Source organism: Apis laboriosa, unplaced genomic scaffold (genome assembly GCF_014066325.1).
Source record: "Apis laboriosa isolate Shangri-la unplaced genomic scaffold, ASM1406632v1 scaffold202_cov151, whole genome shotgun sequence".
Classification (NCBI taxonomy): domain Eukaryota; kingdom Metazoa; phylum Arthropoda; class Insecta; order Hymenoptera; family Apidae; genus Apis; species Apis laboriosa.
The window spans coordinates 1,356,632-1,384,463 of NW_025222291.1; the positions used below are offsets into that span (position 1 = coordinate 1,356,632).

The 27,832-nt window shown below is 27.6% G+C and overlaps 4 protein-coding genes and 2 non-coding genes across 10 annotated transcripts in view; 2 read left to right on the forward strand and 4 right to left on the reverse strand.

The window, feature by feature from the left end:
* Nucleotides 1-1,186: 1,186 nt before the first annotated feature.
* Nucleotides 1,187-5,670, reverse strand: LOC122712467 (double-strand-break repair protein rad21 homolog). Of its 2 annotated transcripts, none has more exons than XM_043932166.1 (13): nucleotides 5,631-5,670; nucleotides 5,013-5,180; nucleotides 4,545-4,774; nucleotides 4,202-4,385; nucleotides 3,952-4,111; nucleotides 3,658-3,850; nucleotides 3,353-3,576; nucleotides 3,050-3,270; nucleotides 2,768-2,947; nucleotides 2,246-2,617; nucleotides 2,019-2,150; nucleotides 1,794-1,949; nucleotides 1,187-1,729 (listed from the first exon to the last, which is right to left on the reverse strand). In XM_043932166.1, the coding sequence occupies exons 2-13, from the start codon at nucleotides 5,154-5,156 to the stop codon at nucleotides 1,604-1,606; spliced, it is 2,322 nt and encodes a 773-aa protein (XP_043788101.1). In that variant the 5' UTR covers nucleotides 5,157-5,180; nucleotides 5,631-5,670; the 3' UTR covers nucleotides 1,187-1,603. The 2 variants fall into 2 exon arrangements, with proteins under 2 accessions (XP_043788101.1, XP_043788100.1); XM_043932165.1 differs by lacking the exon at nucleotides 5,631-5,670 and adding an exon at nucleotides 5,303-5,624.
* A 60-nt stretch (nucleotides 5,671-5,730) lies between these two features.
* Nucleotides 5,731-7,662, forward strand: LOC122712578 (protein NDUFAF4 homolog). The gene is made up of 5 exons (XM_043932347.1): nucleotides 5,731-5,739; nucleotides 6,463-6,619; nucleotides 6,942-7,033; nucleotides 7,145-7,343; nucleotides 7,580-7,662. Exons 2-5 carry the CDS (start codon nucleotides 6,475-6,477, stop codon nucleotides 7,660-7,662), a joined length of 519 nt encoding a protein of 172 aa, XP_043788282.1. The 5' UTR covers nucleotides 5,731-5,739; nucleotides 6,463-6,474.
* A 1,507-nt stretch (nucleotides 7,663-9,169) lies between these two features.
* LOC122712576 (xaa-Pro aminopeptidase 1-like) overlaps nucleotides 9,170-27,832 on the reverse strand; it is a 39,205-nt gene continuing 20,542 nt past the window's right edge. For 2 of the 4 annotated variants that reach the window (XM_043932342.1, XM_043932343.1), the window contains exons 3-14: nucleotides 15,229-15,452; nucleotides 15,011-15,052; nucleotides 14,459-14,638; nucleotides 13,373-13,490; nucleotides 12,802-13,180; nucleotides 12,510-12,630; nucleotides 11,058-11,421; nucleotides 10,648-10,881; nucleotides 10,145-10,320; nucleotides 9,953-10,045; nucleotides 9,346-9,577; nucleotides 9,170-9,260 (exon numbers count right to left, since the gene is read on the reverse strand). In XM_043932342.1, the coding sequence (XP_043788277.1) occupies nucleotides 9,238-9,260; nucleotides 9,346-9,577; nucleotides 9,953-10,045; nucleotides 10,145-10,320; nucleotides 10,648-10,881; nucleotides 11,058-11,421; nucleotides 12,510-12,630; nucleotides 12,802-13,180; nucleotides 13,373-13,490; nucleotides 14,459-14,638; nucleotides 15,011-15,052; nucleotides 15,229-15,452 (2,186 nt within the window). In that variant the 3' untranslated portion in view covers nucleotides 9,170-9,237. Of the gene's footprint in view, nucleotides 9,261-9,345; nucleotides 9,578-9,952; nucleotides 10,046-10,140; nucleotides 10,321-10,647; nucleotides 10,882-11,057; nucleotides 11,422-12,509; nucleotides 12,631-12,801; nucleotides 13,181-13,372; nucleotides 13,491-14,458; nucleotides 14,639-15,010; nucleotides 15,053-15,228; nucleotides 15,453-27,832 lie in introns of those variants that run through there. The other 2 variants (XM_043932344.1, XM_043932345.1) reach the window with 2 other exon arrangements.
* Nucleotides 13,697-13,911, reverse strand: LOC122712581. The gene has a single exon (XR_006346366.1). It is a non-coding gene; the product is annotated as a small nucleolar RNA U3 (small nucleolar RNA).
* Trnaa-agc lies at nucleotides 15,726-15,798 on the reverse strand. The gene has a single exon. It is a non-coding gene; the product is annotated as a tRNA-Ala (tRNA).
* On the forward strand, nucleotides 17,929-20,651 carry LOC122712577 (esterase FE4-like). Its single transcript, XM_043932346.1, has 9 exons — nucleotides 17,929-18,145; nucleotides 18,326-18,614; nucleotides 18,711-18,896; nucleotides 19,026-19,225; nucleotides 19,396-19,564; nucleotides 19,721-19,887; nucleotides 19,952-20,096; nucleotides 20,181-20,313; nucleotides 20,420-20,651. The coding sequence occupies exons 1-9, from the start codon at nucleotides 17,954-17,956 to the stop codon at nucleotides 20,580-20,582; spliced, it is 1,644 nt and encodes a 547-aa protein (XP_043788281.1). The 5' UTR covers nucleotides 17,929-17,953; the 3' UTR covers nucleotides 20,583-20,651.

Consider the following 27,832-nt stretch of genomic DNA (forward strand, 5'->3'; position numbering starts at 1 on the left):
ATAATGTATTGAATACATCTATTATGTGAAAAATATTTAATTATATATTAATAATATATAATAATATATATTATATATATAATAATNTATGTAATATATGTATTAAAAAAAATTATATTTAAAATTAATATTAATATTTTAATATATTTAATAATTCTGATATAAGTAACAGTTTATTAATAAAAAATAATGAATTAATATTTTTAAATATTTTAAATATTATGTGATATGTACTTTAGGGTTTAAATTTTAAAGAAAATATTTCAGAAATTATTTTTTATAAACAGATGTATATTAATTAGTGAATTATGAGATTATTTACAAAAGGCATTTCAAATATATGATATAGCAATCGATTTTTTTTATGATACGTTTTTTAACACTATTACATGCATCATGACAATTTATGTTGTTTACTGTGCACGTTATATTTACAATGTTATACGATTGATTTTAAGAAATTATCAACATGTCAATTTGATAGAATATAGCATTTTTTAAAAAATATGATTTAACATTTGTATTCCATAAAACTGATATACATATATGTATAACAATAAATTATCGAATATTGTGATCAAATTATAAAATTATATTTTTAAAAAAATAGAAATCGAACAATTATCATTTTACGTAATTAATAAATTTTTTAAAATATACTATGAAATTATTTAATAAAAATATTAAAAGAGAAAAGCAAATTGAAAGAGGAATCAGCTCTTTGGAATGTTGTTCATAATGTAAATATAAATTAAAGGATCGCATAAATTTTCAGTAATTTATAAACAATAACTGTACAGGTTATGTCAAGTGTACACAAAATATATAGTAAACAATATTTATATAAATCTGAAAAATAATTTAAATACACTATTGATTCTAAAGTATGTAATATGTAAAAGTATTACCCATTAAATTAAAACATTCCCTTGATTGATTCATTAATAATTGTTTAATAGTAATATGTAAGTACTCTAATAATAATAAACAAAAAAATTAAATTTTAATATGTTCAATAATTTTTAATTTGAAAAATTTTTAAATATTTAAAAATGAATTTAAACCATACATAATCTCATTTTATGAAATTTTTAACAGAATTTTTCATCAAATTCATAAATTATCTTACACAATTATTAATAATTTTGGACCATTCTGCAGTTTAGATGCAAAAAATTTCTAAATATTAAAATATAAGATATTTTTATTATATATTATTATTATATACAAATCCTGATCGGATAATAATAAATTTAATGAAGCCAGCTGATTTTTTATCAGTATAAAACATTATTTGTTAATGATAAGTTTGTATATTTTAATTGAATTTTTTTTATCATAATAAAAATGCAGAAGGTCCAAAATATTTCTTCTTTTGTTTATACAAAACGAATACATTCCCCAATCAGGAGTTTAAAACATGATTTACAAAATTTTTTTATCTTACGCAGATATTTCAAATTATAGTAATTTTATATTATTTTACAATATTCAAGTTTTTTTCCAAAAGAACTTAGATAAATCGCTTATTTTATGTGGTTAAAAATAACTACACTCTTCTTTCTCCATTTTTAACAGTAAGTGTAAGAAATACCTAGCAGTTTTATAATGCAGGATTTTCGAATTTTGGTCCTTTACTGACTACAATTTCAGTATATGGATATTCTTGATTGAGTTCTAATACTTGAAACTTTTTTAGAACTAATAATGTGTAAAATTTTTGTGCAACCTAAAAAATAAATTAATAATATAAATAATATAATTTTTTGTTAATTATATTCTGGAATACAAACCTGTTTGCGATTGTTTTTATATGCCATTTCCGACAATGTCAGTCTATCTTTGGTATCTAGTTTACTTTTAATAACATGATACATATGTGATGCTCTTTTATTAAGAACTCGTTCTTCAAATTGTTCATAAGTTTCATCTATTTGTTGTTCTTCTTGCTATCAAAATAAATAAACTGTATAATATACTTATACTTTTTAATATAATTAAATTAATATTTTACATACAGGTCCTACAGATGGAGGAAATTCATAATCTTCATGATTCCATGGTGTTGCCGGTCCTCTTTCTGATACGGCAGGTGTATGTGGTGGAGGAGGATGTTCATCATAACCAATGTAGGGTACTTGAGGTTGTGCCTATTATATATTCAATTTTTTTTAATAATATATATATATATATATATATATATATATATATGCAATATTATTTACATATAAGAAATATAATTAACCTGATCATAGCCCATATTTTCCATCTGAGGCATTTCAACAGGTGGTGTAGGAGTAACTTCTGATTCTACCTGAGTAGATGGAACAACTGGTTCTTCAGATGTAGTAATAGCATCATTAGCAGAAATTTCAGGGATTTCTGAAGGAAGCAAAGGTGCTTCAGAAGGTAAAGAAACCATTTCTACTTCTTCAATAGGAGGCACTATACCACTAATTTCAGATACTGATGATTCAGTTGGTAAAGATACTTCAGGTGGAGGTATTGGTGATTCTGTAGAGGGAAGACTTGATTGAGGAACTATGTTAGGAACTTCCACTGTTTCAGGGACAGTTTCTATTGGAGGAGGTACTGGTGCTGGAGGTGGTGGCCTTATCTAAAAATAATAAAATAAATTAATATATTAAACTATTATTAATGAAACTTTATTATTAATGAAAATTAAATTATAAATATTAAATTATAAAAAAAATTAAAAATAATAGATAGAAAGAGAACAAACAGAAAAATAAATAATATAATGTACCTCTTCATCTGCTGGTGCTTTTCGTTTGCGAGACATTCGTTTACTAAGGATACTTTGTTCATATGCATCAGGTTCTGCAGGTTCTCTCATTTGTTCTAAAGACATACTCTCTTCTTCACCTACTAAACGTCCAAAATCCTCATGATCATAAGATTTACTAGTCAAATGTCGTTGATAATTCTGTCATTAAAAAATAAAATTAGTTTTTGTAAAATAAATAAAATAATAAATAAAAAATATATTCTGAAAATGAAAATATGAAAAATATCAATAATAGTCTACCTTAAATAATACACGTGCTGGTATTGGTCTTCCTGGTAAAGCAAATAATTTTTCAACTCCGCCAGTTTCTTTCCAATGCATTAATCGTTTTGTGGGTGGAGCCAAATCTAATGTTGTAATAATATCACTGGTATCTGATAATTGTGCTTTCATTTCTTCACCAGAAATATTTTTTACTTCATCCACAATAAGTTTGCGTTTACGTTTTGCTTTTGTGAATCCTAATAATATTTTATATAAAATTATATTTATAACAATTATATAAATGTTACAATTGAAATAAAATAATATTATAATATAAACCTTTTAAAGCAGATGCATCAACAGGTGCAAGAGCAAAACTTTCTTCTTCATCATGTAACAATGTAGTTTGATCTTGTAAAGGCGGAGCTTCTTCAATAGCTTCCATTGGACGTTCTTCAGGAATAGTTGGTGGAGCAGGAGTGAAACGACGACTTGCAACACTTATTCTTCCCTCAATTTCTTCACCAGGAGCAGCTGGAGAAACAGGTCTGGATTCATCAGTACTGTACAGAAGATATTAAATTTAATATAATAAGATAGATATAGATTTATTCAATATACATATATTTTAAATTTATTATTACCTCATTCCTCCCATAGGAGATGGTGGACCTCCAAAACGATCTCCCATTTCTTCTTCTGATTCATCATGTACAGAAGGTGGTCCTCCAGGAACCACACTTGGTTCTTGTGCTTCTGTTACTGTACTAACTTCAGGCACAGGTACTTCACCCATGGGTGCTTCATCAAATAAACCACCTTCAAACAAGCCACCAGCTAGATAAAAAAATAAATGATATATATAATACATACAATAATGATACAATAATAATTAAATAATATAATTTTTTCTATTTATATTAATTTAAATTATTTACATATGATATCTTGACCAAGATGACCACCAAAACCATCATCTCTAATAGGCATATCTATATCCATTGCTTGTGCTGTTACTGATGGACCTGGTACTGGTTCTTTTTCTTTTTGTTCTAAAGTTGCTTCTATTCCTGGTCCATCAGTGAATAACATATGAGTCTAAAAGATTAATATAAACTTTATATCAACAAAACAATATTAAACAATATTAAACAATATTAATGTATAAAGTGATAAAAAAAAATATACTTGATCTAATGATGGTTCTACAGCACCAGCATGCCTAAGTAATTCTGGAGGTTCTGCATCAAAACTCATATCACCAAATCCTTGATCATGTGTAACCAAAGCTAAACTTCCATAATCTTCTCTCATAGTGATCTCCTCTGCACGTGACTGATTTAAACTAAATTGTGCTTCAATATCAACATCTCTAAAATAAAAAATTAATATTAAATAATATTTATAATTTAAAATAACTTTGTATTTTTATAAAATTTTATAATTTTATAAGTTATAAAATTTATAATAAGTTTAATTAATAAATTATTTAATTATTTATTTAATTATTAAATTGAATATATATATTTACTTTAATTCTGGCATTGCTGTATCAAAATCATGAAATACTTCTGGTAATGTTATAGCTGTTACAGCAGCTTCTCTATGTTCTTCCGGTAAATCTACCATACCAGGCCTAAAGGCCATCTTTATTTTAACAAAAGCTTCATTACAGTCAGCTAAGAGATATTTAGCTTTTCTTGAATATATGCGTACTACACCCAATAATAAATGACCAGATGTTCTTAAAGCCATTTTTACCTATATCAATTAAATAAAAAAAAAAAGGAATTGTTACATTTAATGTAGTCTATTAAAATAAGTTTATCAATAAATTTATTAAAATATATTCTATTTTAAAAGATATTATATAATCTTGAAAAATATAAAAATATAAATTACTATAAATCAAAAATAACAATAAGAATGTTATAAATTTGAATTTATACATATGAATAAAAATAATAGATTAATTAAAATAGATTTATTTTACAAATACCTTTGGCTGTAATATACCATCCACAGATTTTTCAATATTTGTTTCAAATACATGAGCTTTTGTCAATTTTTTGTCCCAATGAGCAGCTAACCAAATACGCGCTAATGGGCCTTTCTTGGCCAATACGAAATGTGCATAAAACATTTTTAATTTATGTTATATGCACTTCTACAAATAAAGTAATATCATATTAATAAAATTTATTAAAAAAGTTTCATATTGTTTGTAAACACAAAGCCTAACAGAATTATTTCGTTAATATGAATTTTCGTTAGCAACATAATTATCACCTTATAATGATAAAATCAATTGATGTGTCAATTGATGTATAAAGTTAGCATTTTTAACATTTATAAATATTCAAATTGAGTCGTGAGACTCGAACAAATAATAATCATGTAATTTTTCTTAATTTACTAAAATATCAACATCTTTGCACAAGATGGCGTTTCTATCTACAATTTTGGCGGTTACGCGTAACTATGTTGTACACGTAGTATGTTTTATTTACTTCCACATAAGATGTATTGCGATGATGTTATCGATAAATCTTAAATTATTATATTTTATATAAACTATCATATATAATTATTATATTATAAAATCGTTAGCACATACGGTATGTTTCTTTTCAGCGCGTCTTCACAAGAACCTGCAACTAATTTCACTGAACGTTCCAAAACTTATTCCACTGATGATAGATATTTGTATTCGTAAATCTACAAAAGTTTGTTCTTTGAAATCTATATTTATATTTTGATAGAAATTAAATATCTATCAAATATTTCAATAATTGGATATTTATCTTTGTAGTTTTTTATAAAATATAGATATACTAATATTGAAAAATAAATTAATAAAAAATTATATTATACCATTATTTTGTTAATATTAAAAAAATTATTAAAATTTTAATTTTTACCAATAGCATTGAGAATTTTAAATTATTTTTTTAAAAATATTTGTTTGTTATAAAATATAATTTATAAATATTAATGCTTATATTTAATTTATTTAAAAATATGATAAACATTATTTGAATAAAGTTAAATTTAAAAAAATAAAGAATATATTTTTAAAAAAATCATTATTTTATCATAAAAGTATTATTATAATTTATGTGATTACAAAGTATCAAATATTTTGAATAGTAATAATGATAACTTCTAATCATAATTTAAAATAAAAATTTTTGCTTTATAATTTGATATTTTAAAAATTCGCTTTAAATAAAATAGTATTATTGTATAAAGATTAGTAGTGAGGTTGATGTCAATTATTAACCAAATAAAAAAATTTGATAATTTAATCAATTTTTTTCGATTCTTTTTTAAATATATATATATGAAAGTTTTAATCATTTCTGTTTAAATAATTCTGTTTTTTTTAAATCAAAGATAAAACACAATTTAAGTTACAGAGATGTACAGTTCCTTTCTTGTTATATTAGGAAGTCAATAAAATGGGAAAAGTATATTCTCTACTTCTACGACCAATTCGTACATTTAATATTGAAAATAATGCACAACGAATTATTTCAAAAGATAAACCAGTGCCTGCTCCTTCATATTCGTCAGTAAAGAAACAAAAGAAGCTCGTAGATAAATGTATGTTGTTTCTTAATGTTTTTACTTCAATTTTTAATTTTAATTTTTTATTTTTTAAATAAATATTCTTATCAAAAAAGAATTCTTATTCAAAAAGAAAATAAACTATTAAAAATTATAGAATGTATATTTTATTAACATTCTATGTTTCAATTAAAATTTAATATCAATTATATTTATTTATTATATATGATTTTAAATAAAAATTAAATCTTAATTATTTAAGATTTGATTTGTTTTCTATTTAAATATTTTACTTTTTAAAAATTTGATTATTATTATATAATATTAATTTATTTGTAAAAATTTCTTTTTATTTTAGTAAAACCTGATTTTATGGAAATTCATTATAAGAAGGATTCTCAATTAGATGACCGTTTAAAAAATGTTTTTGTTAAATCAAAAGATCTACAGGTATTTTATTTGGAAATGTTATATCCATCCGTTGTTGTGTCCATATGATGTAATTATATACTTATAAAAATATCAATAAAAAACAGTTTTCTTTTAAATTTTTATTTTAAGGATATACCAAAACAAAATACATCCAAATTACTACAAGATAAAAGTCAACGTTCTTCAGAAGACTATGATTTTAAAACTTATGAGGGTAAATGTAATATAAAACAAATTATGCATTTCATGAATATGCACTATGAAGATCCTATAGAATATTCTATAGAAAAAATATCTCAACAATACAAAGTAGATAAACAAATAATAGGTAAATATATTATTATTATATAAGATGTATTATTCTTATTTTTAAACAAATATATATACATGTGTTTAAAATCATGATATATTGTTATTATAAAAGTAATGTAATTTATGAATATATTATAATTTATTTTGAAGTGCTTGTAAACAAAGTGTTTTTTATTTGAATTTTATATTCTTTTTATTTGAATTTGAAAATATATCTATTTTAATTAACTATATAATGTTAATTTGTTTCAGAAAATATTTTAACATATTTTAAAATTTTACATTGTGTAGCAGATGCTGAACAATTGAAATTAAATGATGGTAAGAAAAAATAACAATTTTATTTTATAATAAAATTTAAATAAACTTATAACCATGTAAATAGTATAAATAAATATTAATTCATTAAAAATATACTTATTTTCATTTTATTTTATCTCATTTAATATATAATGATAAAGTTTAATAAAAATGTAATTATTATTTCAATATATAGTTATCTTCTTTATATTATGTTATTTTATTTTAATTATTATATATAAATTCTTTAATATAAAAACAGAGATAAAAAAAAAAGAAATATTAAAAATAAGCAATAATGAAAATATTTTAATTTTTTTCTTTTTTACAGAAAATTAAAATTATTTCTAAAAAATTCTTTATTTATTAATGAATAAAATATATGCTAATATTTCTGTTCTTTACATATATAAGTTATATTTGCAAAATATAATTCTATAAATATTTTTTAATTTATATTTGTATGCTAGATTTTTTATGCATAAAAGATTTTTTTAATTTTTTATTTTTTAATTTTTTATTATATAAGATTTTGATAATACTATACAAACGAGAATAGGTTTAGAATAGGTTTAATATATTACAATTTTTTTCTCATATCTCTGGAATATCTAATATTTTTTTATATTAAAAATTATATTAAAAATTATATTAAAAATTCAATATTTTTATATTAGAGATTAAGACAAATACATTGTAATTTTGAAAAAGAAATAAAAAATATTCGATTAATATTTTGTACATCTTTAAAAAGTGAGAAAAAAAGTTAAAAATTTTATTGTGCAATCAACGTTATCTCTAGAATGTTGTAGAAAAATAAATGAGAGCAAATAATGAAAAAAAAGGTAGAATAAGAATTGATAGGCAATGCCATCTTGAGTATAAAAGGTATTTTTCTGTTAAAATGTATTTTCAAAATTATTCAAAAGATGACACTTAAATCTTATTCTATCTTATCATAAAAAATGTCTTTAATATTATTATTTAATAAAGAGATGGCACTACAATTTAATTCTTATTTTATTTCTATCTTTGTTGTACTATTTACTTTTCTTATTTATATATGTTTGATGACGGAATCCTAGAGATGGCGCTAATTGTACAATTTTTGTTTTACTCTGTATCTTGCTCTTATCATTTGCTCTTCTATTTTTTTTTAGAAAAATACGCTCAAAAGATAGCTCCGATATCTGATTAATTTTATTATTTTTCTTATCTAAATATAATGATTAAAAGTCTTAATAGAATTTCGATGCAATTTTTAAATAGATTTAATATTTATCTATTTATATATTTTAAATATCTATTTATCTATTTATCTATTTATATATTTTAAATAGATATTTTAGAACATACAATATGATAGGATATAAAGTCCCATTAAATCCTGTATTTCTGTGATAATATCTCATTCTAATCAATGATTTTATAATCTAATTTGGAATTTAATGATTGCAAAACTTGAATCTAGAATTGGCAGTAAGGTATAAAAAATTAATTTTAACATATATTAAATATAGTTAATAAAACAATTTTTGTTTCTTATATAAACCATTTTTAAACCCTATGTATATACATATATGATTGTTCATTATTCATTTGAATCTTAATTAACTCCATACATTTGGAAGATCTGAAATACAAAAAGTTTTCAAATTTTCTTTCATCCTGGATATCTAAAACTTCATATAAATTTTCTTTTCATATAATATACTTACTGAATAAGATGTGATATATAGAAATAAGATAAATTAATACGTGGAATTTTTTGAATATAGATGGTGTCGAATGTGAATAATTGAAAAACAATTCTTCGTCAATTCGTCTTATTTCTGGAATGGTTGCAGTTTTTTTCATCATCCAATCGAAAGCATCCATTCTTAATCTTTTTTTTAATTCTGCACCTATTTCATCTCTAATTCGACGATTATAATTATTCAGCCATCGTATCTATATAAATATTGAAATATATTATTGAAGAAAAATATAAAATTATTATTCAATAAATCTTCTAAATTATTATATTTAAATTTTCCATTTTTTTTCTTTCTTCTTTTTTTAAGAAATAAATATTACTGCAAATTTATCTTTTTTGAGAGAAGAATTTCTTTAATTTTTATGATTTATTTATAATAAATTTTTAATACATTTATTAACAAAAAATTAATTGAAAATAATCAATATACATATACACTATATATACAATTGTAAGAACAGAATCGAATCAAAAACATTATTAATTATGCAATAAATAATTCGAATATCTCAATTTTATCATGATAAAATACTGGTTGAATGCTGAAAAATATTTATAAAAATACTCACATGAGACGGATTTAACATATTATTATCGATCAATTTTGGTTCATATGGAACTAACGTAACATCTCTGAATTTCAAAAATATTTCTGAGCCTTTCTAAAAAAAAAAAAAAAAAAAAAGAAAGATATATTTTTTACCAAGAATATATTTCTCAAATTTTTAATCAATATCAATTGATTTGATTGACCTACTGACTTTGCCTGCCACCACTGTTTCAAGGACATTCTCCAAACGTATACCAAAATCGCCTTGTTTGTAATAACCAGGTTCATTCGACAAAAAAAATCCTGGTTTTAATTCAATAGGTCCGCAAACTTTATCTGATGTTGTATCTGATGTTGTAACATGTGCATATGATATACCAATAGGTGCTAAAAATATGAATACTATAATTAGTATGAATTAATAATAAATATTCGAGAAATATTGCAAGAAATATATTTTTTACAAAATTCTAAATTCAATTTTTGACTTAATTAATTGTAAGTATCTTTTTTGTTCTCTCTTATTTCTTTTTAAATTTCAAAGATATTTATACAGAAATTAATATCTCTTTGATTATTTTAATCATTGTAATAATCATCATTGGTCAAATAGAAAAAGCGCGATTCAAGTATATTTAAATCGTATAATTTGAATCGTACGATTAATCATCTATGAAATTGAATCTTTAATTTTTTCAAAGTAATGAGACAAACATTCGTGGACAGACAGAAAGTGACCGATCCCATGGCCAGTTCCGTGTAAATAGTCGTAACCGATGTTCCATAATGGCTCTCTTGCGACGATGTCCAATTGATTAGATTTTAAATTGCTTGGAAATATTAAAGAGGACAATTGTATTGCGCCGATCAACACTCTTGTATACGCTTTTTTTTGTTCTTCCGTTGGTGTACCAAAATGAAGAGTTCTTGTCACATCGGTGGTTCCGTCTAAGAAAAGAAAAAAAAAAAAAAAAAAAAATATTAGAAAATATTAAAATTCAAGGATCCTAGATTATTTTCGTGCATAATATATTATAGAAAATAAACGAAGATAGTAAGGAAAGGAAAGGAAACGGTATAATTAATTAACCTAATTGTACGGTGTATAAAGTAAATAATTTAACCTAAATATTGTCCTCCTGAATCCACTACCAAGGTGGACGTTCTTCCAATTTTAATATTTGTCAAATTGTTTGGCTCGTAATGGGGAATGGCAGCATGGGGTCCGTATCCAGCGATGGTAGGGAAGGAGATGCCTTTATTCTTCTCCTGTTCATAACGAAACTCGTTCGCCAATCTGGCTACCTGCATCTCATCCCAACCATCTGAATTCAACTCGTATTGCCACTCCATGTATGCGAGGAAATCGCACATTGCTACAGCATCCCTTAAATGGGATCTTCTCATTCCTTCTGCCTCGATTTCATTCTTTTGGGCTCGCAAGCTTAACACCGGCGATGGTTTTGGTAACCGTTTCTCCGGAGGAATCTGAAGAAGAATCATAATGTCTTTTTTTAAAACATTTTTTTTAATTCGTTGAAAAAAAAATATTGGAATATTCGAAGATTGTGGCAAAGTTAACTTAATGTTGTATAGGTTAATTAATATATTCGTAGAATATCTTGAGGTATCTAAGAGAGGAGATATAAAAGTTATTTATTAAATTGCAAGCATTTAAATTAATAAATAACCATCAATCGACAATATTTTTGTATACCAATATTTTTTTTATTCATTTTTGCCTCTAGAATTGAACTTCCATGAATATATAATATTTTTTTGTAAACGAACATCTCGTTTATTCAATGTATTATTACTATAAGATTTTAAAATAATAATTTTTACGATAATCCGCTCTTTGCATATAAAAAATCATATCAAAATTCTGGTAAAAAATTAATCAATGCCTATTAATCGAATACTATTGCAAGATCACTTGTATATTTAGAATGGGAAGAAAACTGCTCCCTGATTTCTGATGCCGCGGGCGTCCAGGCGTCTCGAAGCACCGGCTATCATGTTGAGAAGAAGGTGAAACCGTTCACCACCATGTGGATCGTGAAAATAGCGTGTTATACACACCGTTTCATCTTATTATTTATTCACGATACCACTTCTATGTCTCGATGATATTCGATAACAAGAACATGTGGAATGGACGATGGAGATGGAGGAAATGTTTAGTCTACGTCTATGAACGTGTGTCAGTTTGTCACGTGGGGATCAAGCTAAGCTCAACAAGCTCTATGGAGATAGGAGAACATGTTAGAGAAGGTGTACTTTCGCCTAGGATTATCCGCTCTAATACGCGTATACTTGGGCTTCGATAAAATGGCGGGAATTATGGAGTTCTATTGAATACACGGTTATTAATTTTAATCTTTTTTCATTTCAATAAATGTCAATATATTTTATATATCGATGATTAAAAATTTTCGAGCGAGTGAAAAAAAGAATAAATTTTATCAAAGTTTTTTTTTAATCGGCTACGAATTATTTAGACTATTTTATCGTCTGAAATAAGAAATAAGAATTTGATAATTTCAAGCTAGATAATTAATTAAATTTATACGTACAGAGTTAAATATCTCCATAGAAGCACCTGGACTATAACCACATCTTGTTGGCAACCATACTGAATTCCAAGCTTGAGACATTGTCCGTAAATCGTACCAAATAGAAGTGTAATTATGCCATCTGCAACATATATATACGTATATTAATATAATTATAAAAATATCAATTAAAAAATTTTGACTATACTATGAATATATTGTGCATTCAAAATTAATAAACATTCGAATTCTTTCTTTACCAAAGAATGAAATTCTTTCTATAAATATTTTTAAATATCATTATTGTACTCACTTCACGCAATTTGCATGCGAACAAAAATCCATCTTCAAGTGCTCCTCCACCGATCGTAAAATCTTGTGTCGCGGTGTGTATAGATGTATCGATTCACCAGTAATTATGGTATACGCTCTGAGAACAGGGGTGTGTGGCAAATCGTATCCGCGAACATTGAACAACCAGGCTATCTCATCAAGTGCCGTGAGGACCAGGGCGTTTGCCTTAGATATCTCCATTTCGATTCGAATCGACTGAATCTTGTCCTGCCATGCTCTTCCGGAATATTTGTCCGGTAATGGATACGCCGGATGTGGATTGTAATTCGGTCGATTGACCTGCCAGATTAAGTCCACCAGGTTGTTACGGACAGGAACCAATCTTATGGACGAATTTGCTGGACACGAACGCTATTGTTAATTCGAAAGCAATCTCGTTTGGGATTGAGGCAAATTTTGGATGAAAACTATGAATGAAAGAGATTGTGTTAATCGTTATAAGAAATATGTTGTAAATGATAAATGGTGAAATTGCGTATATAAATTTAAAGTAGATGATTAGTTAAATGTTTTGCGATACATTTTATTACCTAATTCATCTTCCCAGATTTCCCAATCAATGGCAGATACGAGTGTTGGATCGGCGCCAATACGTACAAGAGCTTGATTGTGAAATTCATGTATCAACCATTCAGTTATAGAAGGAACCTGCAATTCCATTTTATTTTCATGTCATATTATTCATAAATTTTTTATATGAAAAAGAATCAATAAAAACTAATTATATCGTAAGTGTCATTAATTTATAATTTGATAAGGTATTAATGAACATTTATTATTTTATATAATTTTTTTATTAATAATAATATTAAATTTATTTTTGAATGTATTTATATTTAACATTTTAAAAACAAACCACTCAGAAAGCCCCTCTCCCATCCCCCTCATACTAAGTACAAGGGGTGAACGATCATCGATAACTGAGAAATCGAAGCAAAGTCGATTTCTCGAGTTCTCCTCACGCTCAGGGAGAGGTGCTATGCCTCCTCATCGTGGCTGCATCAACTCTACGTTAGGGCAGAGCTTTGAGAAGATCTACTACAGAAATGATCCTGTGAAGTACGATCTTAGTTTTTCGCTTCTATTGCAGCCTTTATATTGTACTTACTACTCAATCTCAACTGTGAGAAAGTGTTTAACTAGTTAGCCATCTAGCGGTATAATTTTGAAATAACCGGTTGCGCATGGAGTCACGTGTAAGTATATATAGTACGTATACAATAAGTATATATAGTATATGTATACTTATATCTCTTAAGAATAATTGCTATTATGCAAAATAATTATTAATTTTATTTTATTAATATTATAATTAATAGAAAAGATTATTTATATTTATAATTGATTAAAATTTATTAGTTTTAACTAATAATATTAGTTTTCAAATATGTATTAATATAATTTTGATATTTTAGATTAAAATAATTTTATTTATTTCAAAATTAAATAATAATATAAAATGCAGTAATAATTTTTCAAATAATTTTCAAATTCAAATAAAATTTTAATCAAAGGAAATCGAATTATATTATATTTCATATTATATTTTTTTTGTAATAGAGATATAATTAGTCATTCTATTATTTTAAATTTTTGAATACATATATTGAACTTACATCTTCTCTACCACGTTTCATGAGTATCCAATTGCAATCAAGCTGGTGATCTGCTTGAATATAATATCTTCCATCAGTCCAGAACACAGCCTTGTTCAAAGTGACAACAGCTTCTCCAGCACTTCCATAGAATCCAGTGATGAATTCTCTTCTCATATCACGAGGATCTAAAGAATCACTCTATCCAAAACAGACATTGCGATTTAATCTTATATATTCGGTATAATATTGAATTAAAATATTACAAAACACATGGTCGCTAATAAAAGAAGAACAGCACTCATGATTAAAAAATCACTCGAAATTAAATAAAGCTTCGATAATATCTGGGACATTTTAAAAAGAATAAATCTAAATACTTATTTATTAATCCTAAAAAATATTATTAAATAATATTTTTATTAATATTAATATTAATATAATATTCTCATTTTTATAATATTATTTATTACATTTATTATAAATATTTGAATTTTAAGATTAAATTAGTATTGAGATTATGAAAAGCTTTGAAATTATGCAAATTCAAAATTTCACACGAAATTGCTATACCTCTAAAGGGCCCTGGCGGCCATGATAAATCAAGTTCATTGTCTGAAAATTGAAAGATATCCAGGAAAGAATTGTAGAAATAATATTATAACAATTTGCAAACATAAAATTTTAAGTTCAAGATTTTTATATATAATAATAAATTTTGTTGAATATTTTATATTTCATATAATAAATATAAATATATTAATCATTCTTAATATATATATAATATTCACCTGATGTGCGTCATCGGAAGTGACTATATATCCATCAAGAGGTGGTCCTTGAATGGAAGCGACCCGAGTCATTTCCGATCTTAATTGTCTCAATCTTAATGATGTATCTTGTCTATTGGCTGGTTGTTTGTGTATAATTGCTGGACAATGGGATCTTTTTGCTCCGTTATAATTCAAAAGTGGCTCGACGATTTCGTTTTGAAAATGGTACGCCTTTGTCAAGCCTAATTATAAATTAAGATTTTTTATTAAAACAAATTTTCTTTTAAATAAATGATTTTTAATGATAATATATTAATATTAATATATTAATATAATATATTAAACTGATGATACATTAAAAAGAAAATTGATGAAAAATTAAATTAATATATTAATATTTTACTTAAAATATTTACTATGAAGTTTTTATTATTTAAATAATAAAAAATAAGTTTAAGAATATTAAGTTTTTATTATTTAAATAATAAAAAATAAGTGTAAGAATATTACTTCTCTGGAGGCGCCGGGTATCGATCCCGGTACCTCTCGCATGCTAAGCGAGCGCTCTACCATCTGAGCTACGCCCCCGATATGAAAGGTGTGTTAAGGATATTGTATAGTAGTGTATAATATTTCATAATTATATATATGATAAAAATTTAAGAATAACTTCATTAAATGCATTTATTATATCTATTTATATATTAAATTTTATAAAAGTATATTTTAAGTATATATTTTATATATATATTTTAATATATATTATTTAAGAATACTATTTTTTTAAATCATAAATTATCCAATTTTGTTCAATTTGCGGAAAATGCTTGATATATTTAATTTAATTTATAAAACCAAAAATTACTTTATTATTTTAAGAATTGATCAATTTAATTTTTCATCAATTTTTTTTTTAATGTATCATCAGTTTAATTCTATTCAATAAACTAAGAATAAGATTATATTTAAATAAACTAATATTTCCATCTCTTTTTTCAAAATTTAAACAAAGTAGAATTTATCATATCTTTTATTTCCTTATTTCCATATAATTATTTCCATATATTCAACAATTTACAACAGAGTATTCAATAATTCAATATTCTTGAGTTTTCCTCAATTCACAGAGAAACCTGTATTTAAAGATAACCTGTATAAAAATAGACACTAATGCCCGTGGAATGACACACGCATGTCCTGTGGGAATCCAGAGGGTGTGCTGAGTGGTGCTTATATAACAGGAATGCAGTTTATTCGAAGAGGTCAGCCATTCCGAAATCTACGTTTCGATCAACATCGACCTTAACATTTTATGGTAATAATATTATAATTTCACACGATTTCCTTACGATAATCGTATCTACCGACGATTTTTGATCGACGACTGAATATATTTCCAAACGTCAAGTCATACTTTGTAGTACATACCACGATTACTTAATTTGGGGGAAAATCGATACGATGTAAATGATACAAGAACAAGGAATCTTTTTGTTATAACTATATAACGTGCAAGGGAGTAACCAGGTTACCAAATTGTTTAATTTAATAATTTAACGTAAATATCAAGTAATATTAAATATGTTACTAGGAAAGTAGGAACGTCTAGTAGGTGAGTTTGTAACTTTACAATTTTCACCCCCGCGAGTTTTCCATCCTGTTCTCCAACAATAAACGTTCCGCATTATCGTGATTTTCCTCCATTTCATGAATAAATGTTCCCCATGTTCATCCTTCCTTCTCTCTGGTTGCATATCTTTTTATCTTAATGATAAGTTACGAATGAAATTATTATGTGTCATTCACGTATATGATCTTCATCGTAATGTTCGAGTATTTATGTAAGCATCGAAATTGTAATTCTATGTATTAAGAACGAATCGTATGATAAACTTTTTGAAATGAAACACGAACGATAATGATACAAAATTAATTTCATTTTTGTGTCATATTTTGTATAATCGATATTTTTATAGAACTAATAAAGTTTTTAATAATGATTGTATTTATAACGAAATTATTAAATAAGATTATTTAATTATTAACTTTTATTTAGAAAGAAAATTACATGTATTCAATTATTTTCATAATAATATTTTAATTTTAAGTTTTAATATAAAAAATTATACATATAAAAAATTACACGACACTTTTTATGATAATAATTATTATTCTATTTAAGAGAAAATTATATAATAACTGATTCAAAGATTATGGAGGAATTTTAAAAAATAATTTTGAAGATCATAAAAAAAAAAATATGAAATATTGCTCATGTTTTCGAGCATTCTTTTGCTAATAATACTTCTAAAAACGTAATAATACCTCTATGCTAGCGTAACTGATTGCAAATCCATTACGACGTAATGAGAATGCACTTGAAAACAAATATTTTAGCCACGACATATAGACTCGTCGTTCATTTCATCTTGATAATTCCGGAAACGTTTTCGTTCATCAACAATAGAGGATGATTTGTCAATTATCAGGATATCCGATATTTAGCTATGAAAAATCATCGTCATAAGATTATTACGTACGATGGAAAAATCGTCTCACGGAATTCTGAAAAATCATCCATATTTGTTTTACGATTACGATCACGTTTTTCGATTATATAATCTATTTTTCCGCATTCTGTTTTTTTTTTTTTTTAGACAATGCGCATCGTCACAGCGCGCATCTTTATATATAAAATCTCATATATATAAAATCACGTTATATGTAGCAGTCGAAGTTTAAAATGTGGCTGCCCAAGTTCCTGTTTTATGGATTTGCGGTTGTTTGGGTTTGTGCCGAGGAAGATGTACAATTGAAGATTCCTCAGGGTTCATTGAAAGGTTTGAAGACCGAAACAGTTTTTCACAACAAGCCGTATTACAGTTTTAAGGGTATCCCCTATGCGAAACCGAATGTCGGTTCGGACAAGTTTCAGGTAAGTGGAGATATTTAATTAATTTTATAATTAATTTTAAAACGATAAAACGATCTTGATGTCAATTTCACGATAAATTCTTCTAATAATTCTTCGAATAATTAAAATAATTACACAAGAAATGGGAAGAAATTAATTAAAATTTAATATCTTGATTAACAATATCTTTATAATTTTCAGATATCAGAACCAGCTGAACCATGGGAAGACGTGTACGATGCAACCATGCATCGTTCTGCTTGCCCATTCTATTGCATAATCAAAAAGGGTATAATCGGTGATGAGGATTGTCTCTATCTGAATATTTATACTCCAGTTTTGGACAAAGAAGCGCGTAAAGCTGTTATGATATGGATTTATCCCGGTGGTTGGAACAGTGGCATGGGGGATGATATCTTGTTTGGTCCAGATTTCTTGGTGGAGAAAGACGTGGTGCTTGTTACATTTAACTTCAGACACGGGGCACTTGGTGAGTACACGTGTGATTTCGATTTAAGGAACTAAATAAGGAATATATTATTGAAAATTGATATTCATAAATTATTGTTTGTCTTTTTCATCGTAGGATTTTTGAACACCGAAGATAAAAGCGCTCCCGGAAATGCTGGTATGAAGGATCAAGTGTTGGCGTTGAAATGGGTGAAGGATAATATACATTACTTTGGCGGTTGTCCCAACAGAGTAACTATTTTTGGTGATAGTTCAGGTGGTGCTTCTGTTCAGTATCACATGTTATCTCCCATGTCTGAAGGTATATTTATCAAAGTGCACTGATTTAAAATTACAAAAAAACAATTACAAAAATTATTATATATATTTTTTTTTTCTTAGAAATGAAATATAATAATAATATTAAAATTGAATTTTAATTATATTTTAGGTTTGTTCAACGCTGTCATACAGCAAAGTGGGACAGTGCTTAATCCATGGGCGATAACTTACAATCCAAGAGAACAAGCCTTTATGTTGGGTGAAGCTTTGGGGATAAAAACTACAGATTCTAAGGAATTAGTCGAAAAATTGAGCGAGTTCCATGTTAAAGATATCATTGCAGCAAGTGGCGAAATAATGAAGAAACAGGTAAAGTATCCAAGATAAGGAAACATTGAATTTCTTCTGTATTCTTCCTTCTGATCTTTTTGTATTTTGGGCAATCAAATTTTCCATATTTATGAAAATAAGGGAAAAACGAACGAGAATAAATTATTATTGTAATTTTTACATGGAAAGTTTGATATTTATAATTATAGAACGTATTATCTGGGCATATGAATGCTTTCGTTCCATCCATTGAAGTCGATCTGGGACAAGATATATTCCTCCCGACTGATCCTTGGACCCTGTTAAAATCTGGAAGAATTGCAGATGTGCCCGTGATGTCTGGAATTACGGCCGATGAATGTGCATTTATGGCACAAAGTATGTGACATATTATTATTTCTCAACGAATCGTATTATAAATTATGTATTGTCAACAAATTATCTAATTAATATCATCATCTTAAATATCATCTTCATAAATTTACTAACTTATATTTATTTTTCAAAATGTTAAGTACCATTTGAATGTTGCAGATATGATAGATAGAATCGAAGTATTAAACACGGAACCGGAGCAATTTTTGCCAGACGATTTGAATTACACTGATTCGAATACGAAGAAGGAAAGTGGACAATGTTTGAAAAAATTCTATTTTGGGGAGAAGCAAGTGTCGAAAGATAATTTGAACGAATATATCAGGGTAATTATAATTTGTCGAATAGAAAAATGTTTCTATTTTTTAAACATTCTTTTATGTTTTATAGATGTTGAGCGATATTTTCTTCGATGCTGGAGAGCTATTATCGCTCGATATCATGAAAAATCGAATTTCGTCTCCTATTTATGAATATCTGTTCTCTTATGAAGCGCCGACTGGTTTTATGAAAAGTTTATTTGGTGTTAGCGATGGTAAGTTTTCTTCTTCTAATGAAATTATGTAAAATTATGTAAATTCTATTTATTTTTTAAAACATTTTCAATTTGTCCAAACAGGAGTTGCACATGCCGATGATGTGGGTTACTTATTTTATTCCAATGTTTTCAAGAATTTACCTGAACCAGATTCCTCAGCAGAGAAGATGATAAATATTATGACCAAAATGTGGACAAATTTTGCAAAGGATGGGTCAGTAATATTATTTTTTATATCAAATATCCTTAATCTGACTGTATATTAAACAATTTTTGTTATAAATATAAATATAAAATATATTTTTTATATTTATTATTAGAAATCCAACATCGGTATTAGACGAAGATGTGACAGTGAATTGGGAGCCAATGGGAAGTGATAATAATTATCTTAACATCAACGAAGAACCAAAGCTAGAGAAAAATCTAATGAGTGATAAATTCGATTATTGGAAAGAGAAATATAAAAATGCCATGCCATAAATTCTTTAATATCTCTATCAATTTCTCTATTCGAATTAAACAAATAGATATCTACGTGCAATAAAATAATAACTGTAATTTAATTATCATATAATACAATCTTATCAATATAAGAATACGACTTATATTGCATAATATTTTAATATTCTTCTTTTTTTACATTTCCATTATTATTCTTATTATTAAAAATAATAAATAAATTAATAAAAAACAAACAATTATCGAAAATTAATAAATAATAAAAAAAATTGTCAAGTTTTTGAAAAAAAGAAAGAGAATGGAAAAAATTGAAAAAGGGAGAACGTCTACTATCTTCTTCAATATGTGTCGCTTCAACACAACTTTAAACTCACTATGCTAATACCAACACCAAACTTTTAAACGTTTCCAGGCCACTAGAATCGTTATCAAACTACTTTCCTACTTTCCATTCACCGAGCACCATTCTGTTCTTCTCGTCTCGCCTCATTCTTGCCTATTGGTTCACCACTCGTATTCCTGTCCTGTAGATATCAGGATCCCATATTCTAGTAGGAACGTTTAGTCACCTCGCTCGTTTACGAATCAATCTTCGGATTGAATCTCGGATTACAAAGACGTACTATCACTGTTATTGGAAAATCCACGTAGAAATCGATATAAAAGAGAAAATTATCAAAGATATTACACTCGACATGGACGAAATAATCTTTTCTCAATATTTTCACATTAATAAAGAGAGAAATAAAAAAAAAAAGAATTAGAAGAATATTATAAAAGGAAGGAAAAAAAAAGGGAAGCAAAGGTAAAGAAGAGTAAAATAACGAATAATAATGTATTATTAATAAATATAAGGATAAATGAAACGATAAAAGATAATAATAAAGAGAGTTTAAAACGATAATTATAAAGAAATAGAAATGAGAGAGAGAAAAAGCGATGAGTATTAATTAAAGAAGAGAGAGATAATGTGTGATAAAAAGATAAAAAAATAAGGGTGAAAACGAGAAATTGATGCTCGACAGAGAAAGAAAAAGATATTAAAGAGATAGAAGAGAAAGAAAATGATAGAAAAAAAGTTAAATGGCGGAGGATGATAAAATGGAGTGACCTCTGTGAAGTGGCCATCGCCATTTGTTTTCTTGGTCGTTACCACGTTGCCGTCGTTCGTCTACCATTTGTTCACCACTCACTTTTGTGCTTCTCTTGTAACAGAGTTGTATGAAAGCAAGGAGTTGTTTGACCTCGGCCCATGTGCACGTGTAAGTGAATACGCGCGTGCGTATCGTAGCGTAAACGATTTCATTCATTCATATGTCACGAGTCATCAGTTGGTGAAGAGAATATGAAACGAGAATTGATCATGCATAAATATACATTGATTATACACATACGTGCATATACTTTACATACAAATGATGAATAATACTTTTCTTAATTATACTTAGTTATTTATTTCGCATAAATTTAACTTTATTTGAATACAAGAATGAGAAAGAATTATTCTTTTTTTAAATCGATATTAAAATTTTCGTATTATTTATCCGACATAAAGATAGTAAGAAAATTGTACATATTTTCTGTATTTGTATTAATTTTTTTACGATGGAAATTACATTTATTAAATGTTTTAGATTAAACATTATCGAGATGGTTAATTATATTATAAAATTTCTTTGCTACGATTATAGATGAACCATTTAATTGTAAATGTTATTATTAATTGAAATGATAAATTTTAATCGGTGTGGTTACGTTAAGAAGATAAAAAGAACTTGGAAGAACGTGTCTTAATACTTAAATTTACGCGCCAATTCCCATCGCTCGAATCATTCGATTTTATCGATGGACGAGGAGGAATCGAATGACCTCGAGACTGCGAGAACAGATAAATGATCGAGATTCTGCGACAGTGGACCGTTTCTCGAGATGATCTTCAACATCTGTTGATCCGGCTATCATGTAAGGATAGCTGGTATTTATTTCATCTTATACAATCTCTGGACCAATTTGATTGCTCGAGCTTGGCCACTTCTTCTTTGCTCACTCTCCAATTTCTTATTTCTCGAATCCAGTATAGGAAAAAATCAATTACAATTCGAAAAATGGAGCATTTTTTAATGAATGGACAAATGAAAAAGGTATTTTATAAAATAACTAATTAAAATATTTCAATAAATCTGTCTTATAAAATATAATCTATCTCATACATATAAATTATTTATACGTATTTATATGTATTATATGTATATTTATGTTATATTGTTTCTTAATTTATTCATTTTGTGTATATAATTTTGTATTATTTAATGGTAAATTTATGACGTGTGCAATTTTTTGTGATATAGATTTAAAAACAATTACTTAGATTGCTTTATGTATACAGATATATACAGATAATAAGAAATTAAAGAATAAATATTTCATATAATGACAAATAATTGTAAATTTAATAAGATGAGCTAAAATTCTTAAGACCATGATAGAGAAAGAAATAATAATTTATATATAAAATATGGAATTCAATTATTTTTATCTTTTTTAAAAGTATAATAACAACATAAAAGATATAATTTAAAATAAAATATATATAATAAATATACATAAATAAAATATATAAAAAAATATAATAATTTACAACAAAATGATATGTTAGAATACAAAAATGAAAGTGAAAGAAAAGTAAAATTTTCAAAAGTTAAATAGCCTAATTGAGTTCCTTAGTATTGTTAGGTACTACGATACCCGATAAATCCGTCACTGACGGTGAATGGATGTTGGGATCCTGAATAAAAATATTCAGGTATATATATATGTATATAGAGGATATATTTGATTAAATCACTTTTTATTCCTAAATAAATAAATGTCATTTCCTTTTATTCTTACGAACAAAATTAAAAAGCACAATTCAAAGTAATTGTATTACTCGTATTACTTAATACGATAATTGTGTGAAATTCTATGAATTGAATGAAACTTTCAATTTTTTTTATCTTTAAAATTAATATTTAATATTCAATATATTAACTCATTTGATGTTAAATAAAGTTTATACGCGGGAAGAATTAATCAGTGTTCCTTAAAAGGTTTTATAGCGTTAGGTATCATCACTGGTAACCATTTTCTTGTTGAGGAATAACTGTATACATGTACTTATTAATGCTAACCGTACTAAGTGATGCAATTACCGATATAAATAAACTCCAACATTAGAAAACGGGAAATGCAACAAAAAATGCGTTTTCCTTTCCGTGTCAACAGAAACTTCTTGAGGTCGATGTTGTCGCATTTGTTCGTCACTCACTTTCGCGTTTCCATTGTAATAGGATAGCATTTTACTTAAAGAGGTTCACAGATAGTTATAGTAATTCAAGCTGTATAACTTCTTACTTTACCTATATCTATCTTACATACACATAAATCTGTCCTATCGTTACACTTTTATCATTTATTCTTGAGATACTTGAATACACAAATCGATCGAATTAAATTCCCATTTAATTTTTCTACCCGATATTCTTTATTCTGCATCTCGATTTAATATTGTACTTTTTGCATTTTCCGTAATCTATACACTGCATTGATAATTTTTAAATAAAACTTTGACGTGTATAGGGCAAACTATATTAATTATTTTAACCCAAAGAATTGTATTAATTGTTCAAAAGAGATCTTATTAATATCTTCGTGTCAATTTATCGTAAGTAAAACAATCATATTATGGAATACATAGATAATAATCTACAATATTCATAAGAATATTTAATATTAAATTCCCTATATAATTTTACGACATAAGAATTATGAAAAATTCAATTCTCTTAAATAATCGAAAGAAAGGATCAGCCTTTTTCTACGATACATCTGAAGAAAAATTATCTGGTAATCTCGAATAGTTCTCGAATCGCGCCACAGTCACGAGTCCGTTTCATCGCATTCGAATCGCGCGTCGAGATGATCTTTAGCTTCTACGTATCAGGTATTCATGATGCAAAGCGATCTTTTCATCTCATCCGTGGCTGGACCACGGTTCTCTCCGTATCCTCTGACTTCTTGTTCCACGTTTCGTCCACGCTACCTCCACCATTTCATTATCCCTGCGGCCTCTTCGTGCTCGTTCCTCGTTCGTTCGAGATGCGCAGAGAGCGCTCGTCTTGTACTCATGCGGTCTTGTTCGATCGTTTTCCCCTCAAGAAAACGGGCAACCGTTTCTCCTGTCGTTGTCTGTCGCGTTGTCTTATCAGATCGACGAGCTCGTCGGCAGACGAAAGAAGGAATGTTGGATCAGCGACTTATGCGATCGAGAAAGTGTCGACGCGAAAAATTCCTCGGTATCCCCTTTTGTTTCGACCGTAGCAGGGACGTATATTGGTTTCGCGGTCGAACAGGCTTCGATTTGGGATGGCTCGAGGCTTTTTACAACAGGAGAGTAGAAGAATTGGAGGGTTGGAGTCTCGAAGGGTTGTTTTTTTTGATAAGGATTCTTTTTATCTTTTGTTTCTTCGAGCTTCAAATTGTTATCGAGAAAGAATTCGTCTTCGCACAATGGAATTGCATACTGGTCGAAAGGAACGTTTGTCAAGACTCAGGTATTACAGTGAATAAAAGATGTATACCCTAATTTTTTCGCTTTAAATTTATATGGATAAAAATTACTTCGATCTAGTAATCTAGTAATCTAATAGATATAATGTGCAAATTAAAAATTTTTAATATCCCATTAAATAATTATTTAACTTTTAATTTAACAATTATCTCTTCAAGTTTCGTGAAATCTTTCGATTATACATAATCATTAGGAATCTTTAATTTATCTATCCAGTAAGAGGATATTGGATGTGTACAAAGAATAAATAATAATAAATAATAAACTGCATAATCTACGAAAAATTGTAATCAATAAGATATATAAAATGAACTAACAGATAGCAATTTATCGTATCCATATAATTATTAGAAGATTATTATCCTCTATTTACTATCTTCATATCATACGAAGACAAAGCAGCAATCTCAAAAAACACATTTATATTCTCACATTACTATCTATTATTACAACTACTATTTAATCTCGATCACCATTACCTAATATAAATCAAACTTCGCAAAAAAAAAAAAAAAAAAAAGAGAAAAGAAACAAATGACAAAGATAATTAAAAGGAATACAAAATATGAAAAAAATGTGATTTGCAATCCATTAGTAATATCGTAACATATGTATATAAATATATATATATACAAGCGGCACGTGGAAATATGCGCGCGACGGGGGGTGGCTGGCGGTGGCGCTGTCAGCCATCATCGGCAGAGATCGATAACCCGGGATTGGTGTGCGTGCACACGTTCGCCCCGTCGAAGTTAACACGAAAAAAAGGTGGAAGGAAAAACGAAGAAAGTGGCGGCCGTAAAAAGACATCATAAATCGCGCGGCCGATCCGCGACACCCCGCAACGCAACCCCCTCGTGCACATACGATCCTGGCCGTAGTGAGATGGCCGGTTGCTTAAGTGGCCGATCCTTCGTTCCAAGGCTTCCACCTTCCCTTGTCTCCAGGCGTTCGCCCGTCCAAAGTCAGGCCGAGAAAAAGATGCTCCCGAGGTTTTTATCGGCTCCTTTCGAGGGACGAAGCGTCGCCGTTGCCCGCCACCCTGCCAGGCGAGCATCCGCGGTTGGAGCTCACCTCTCCTGCGAGCAGCTGGAAGGGGACACGGACAGCCATGCGCCTCGTCGAGGGGATTAAACCACCCTGCGGTCGGAGAGTGGCACCGTTCGTTCTCTTGCCCACTGCCGCCATGCTTGCGCATTTAGCGTAAATATGGAGGATACAGCTCGTCGATCCCGTCGATTTCGCGTTTCTTCTCGATTAACGATAGGAATTTAGGAGAGTTTTTCGATGGCTTCTTTTTTTTTTTTTTCGAGGATGAAATTCTCTAAATTCTGGATAATTGTATAAAAGTGATGGAATATTTACGTGTATAATATTTAATTTTTATTCACGTTTTTCTTCTTATCTTGCGTATTCCTTAAAGTGTTTTAAACGAAATATTTGTAAAATATTTGTGCGTGTAAATTCGATAATGTACAAATTGTAGCTTCGGAATATCTTGTAGGAGATAAGTTTGTTTAGAAAGTTGTGATAGTAGGATTTTTTTGAGAGGTTAGTTATATTTTTTTTGTTTAATATTTATAATATATATATTTTTTTTTTGTGTGTCTTCTTTTATTTTTATAGGATATATTTGAAAAGATTAGATTTTTATGAAATATGTAAGAAAAGATATTTCCTTTAATTGAAGTGATGATTGTAAAAAACGCGATTTTTGTATTTCTATCAATCCATTGGAAGGCAGGAGAAAAGAAGACAAGGATTATCGGAAACTAATACGACAAGGAGGTTTGCCAATGGCATTACCTTCTGAACAGGGTTACAGGATCATTAATAGGAGTAATGGTTCTTCGAATAAGGATATCTCGTTGTTGTTTTAATATTTCTAATTTAACTTTAAGACTCGATATTTCCATAATCTTCTAATTATTTCACTTTATTCTCATTAGGACAAACACCTAGACACAATTAACAAACAAGAAACGGGGAAAAGAATCAAATCTATACTTCACAAATCTCGCAAATAATCTTGATAAATTCACCAACAAATAAAAATAAAATTAATAAAAAATCCATCATCTTATTACAATTCATAATCTCATTACTACGTAAAACCATAATTATAGAAAGAAAATTAAAGGAATCGCGTAACGAATCTACCCCCTACGCAATCGTATCGGAATCTGTGTCTATCTACCTTCTCTCTTCCTCTCTTCGCCACGTTCCATCACCAAAGAGAAAAAAGTTATTGCAAAAAAAAAAAAAAAAAAGAAGAAAAAGAGAAAAAGGAAAAAAAAATTCCACCCCTATCCGCATTTCCCTCAACCACGTTCGATCCAAGACGTCATCGTCGTTAAGATAAACGGCGACGCTGCAAATATCTTGGGAGAACTTGAAGTATCGAGAGCTCATCAACCGCACGGGGGTGCGTATCGACGAGTTCGATAACCAATAAATACAGGGGTGGCCGCCGATCGGGAATAGGAATTCCCGATTGGTTCTCGGAACGGGGATGCATGCGTGTACTAGAGGTCTCGTACCTTCCATGGTCGACCATCGAGGGGGAGGGGGAATCGATAAATCGAACGCGACCGCTCGCACTCTCGATGGAAACTCGACCGGAAATGGAGCAGGCTTCCATCGTTTTCAGAAGGTTTGGCTA

Coding starts and splice junctions, on each gene's coding strand:
- LOC122712467 (XM_043932166.1), bottom strand. CDS start 5,156: ATGTTTTATGCACATTTCGTATTGGCCAAGAAAGGCCCATTAGCGCGT. Junction 4,386..4,544: donor ACAGCAATGCCAGAATTAAA/GTAAATATATAT, acceptor TTTTTATTTTAG/AGATGTTGATATTGAAGCAC. Junction 2,948..3,049: donor CAGCACGTGTATTATTTAAG/GTAGACTATTAT, acceptor TTTTAATGACAG/AATTATCAACGACATTTGAC.
- LOC122712578 (XM_043932347.1), top strand. CDS start 6,475: ATGGGAAAAGTATATTCTCTACTTCTACGACCAATTCGTACATTTAAT. Junction 6,620..6,941: donor AAAGAAGCTCGTAGATAAAT/GTATGTTGTTTC, acceptor TTTTTATTTTAG/TAAAACCTGATTTTATGGAA. Junction 7,344..7,579: donor AGTAGATAAACAAATAATAG/GTAAATATATTA, acceptor AATTTGTTTCAG/AAAATATTTTAACATATTTT.
- LOC122712577 (XM_043932346.1), top strand. CDS start 17,954: ATGTGGCTGCCCAAGTTCCTGTTTTATGGATTTGCGGTTGTTTGGGTT. Junction 18,146..18,325: donor TCGGTTCGGACAAGTTTCAG/GTAAGTGGAGAT, acceptor TATAATTTTCAG/ATATCAGAACCAGCTGAACC. Junction 19,565..19,720: donor ATGTGCATTTATGGCACAAA/GTATGTGACATA, acceptor TGAATGTTGCAG/ATATGATAGATAGAATCGAA.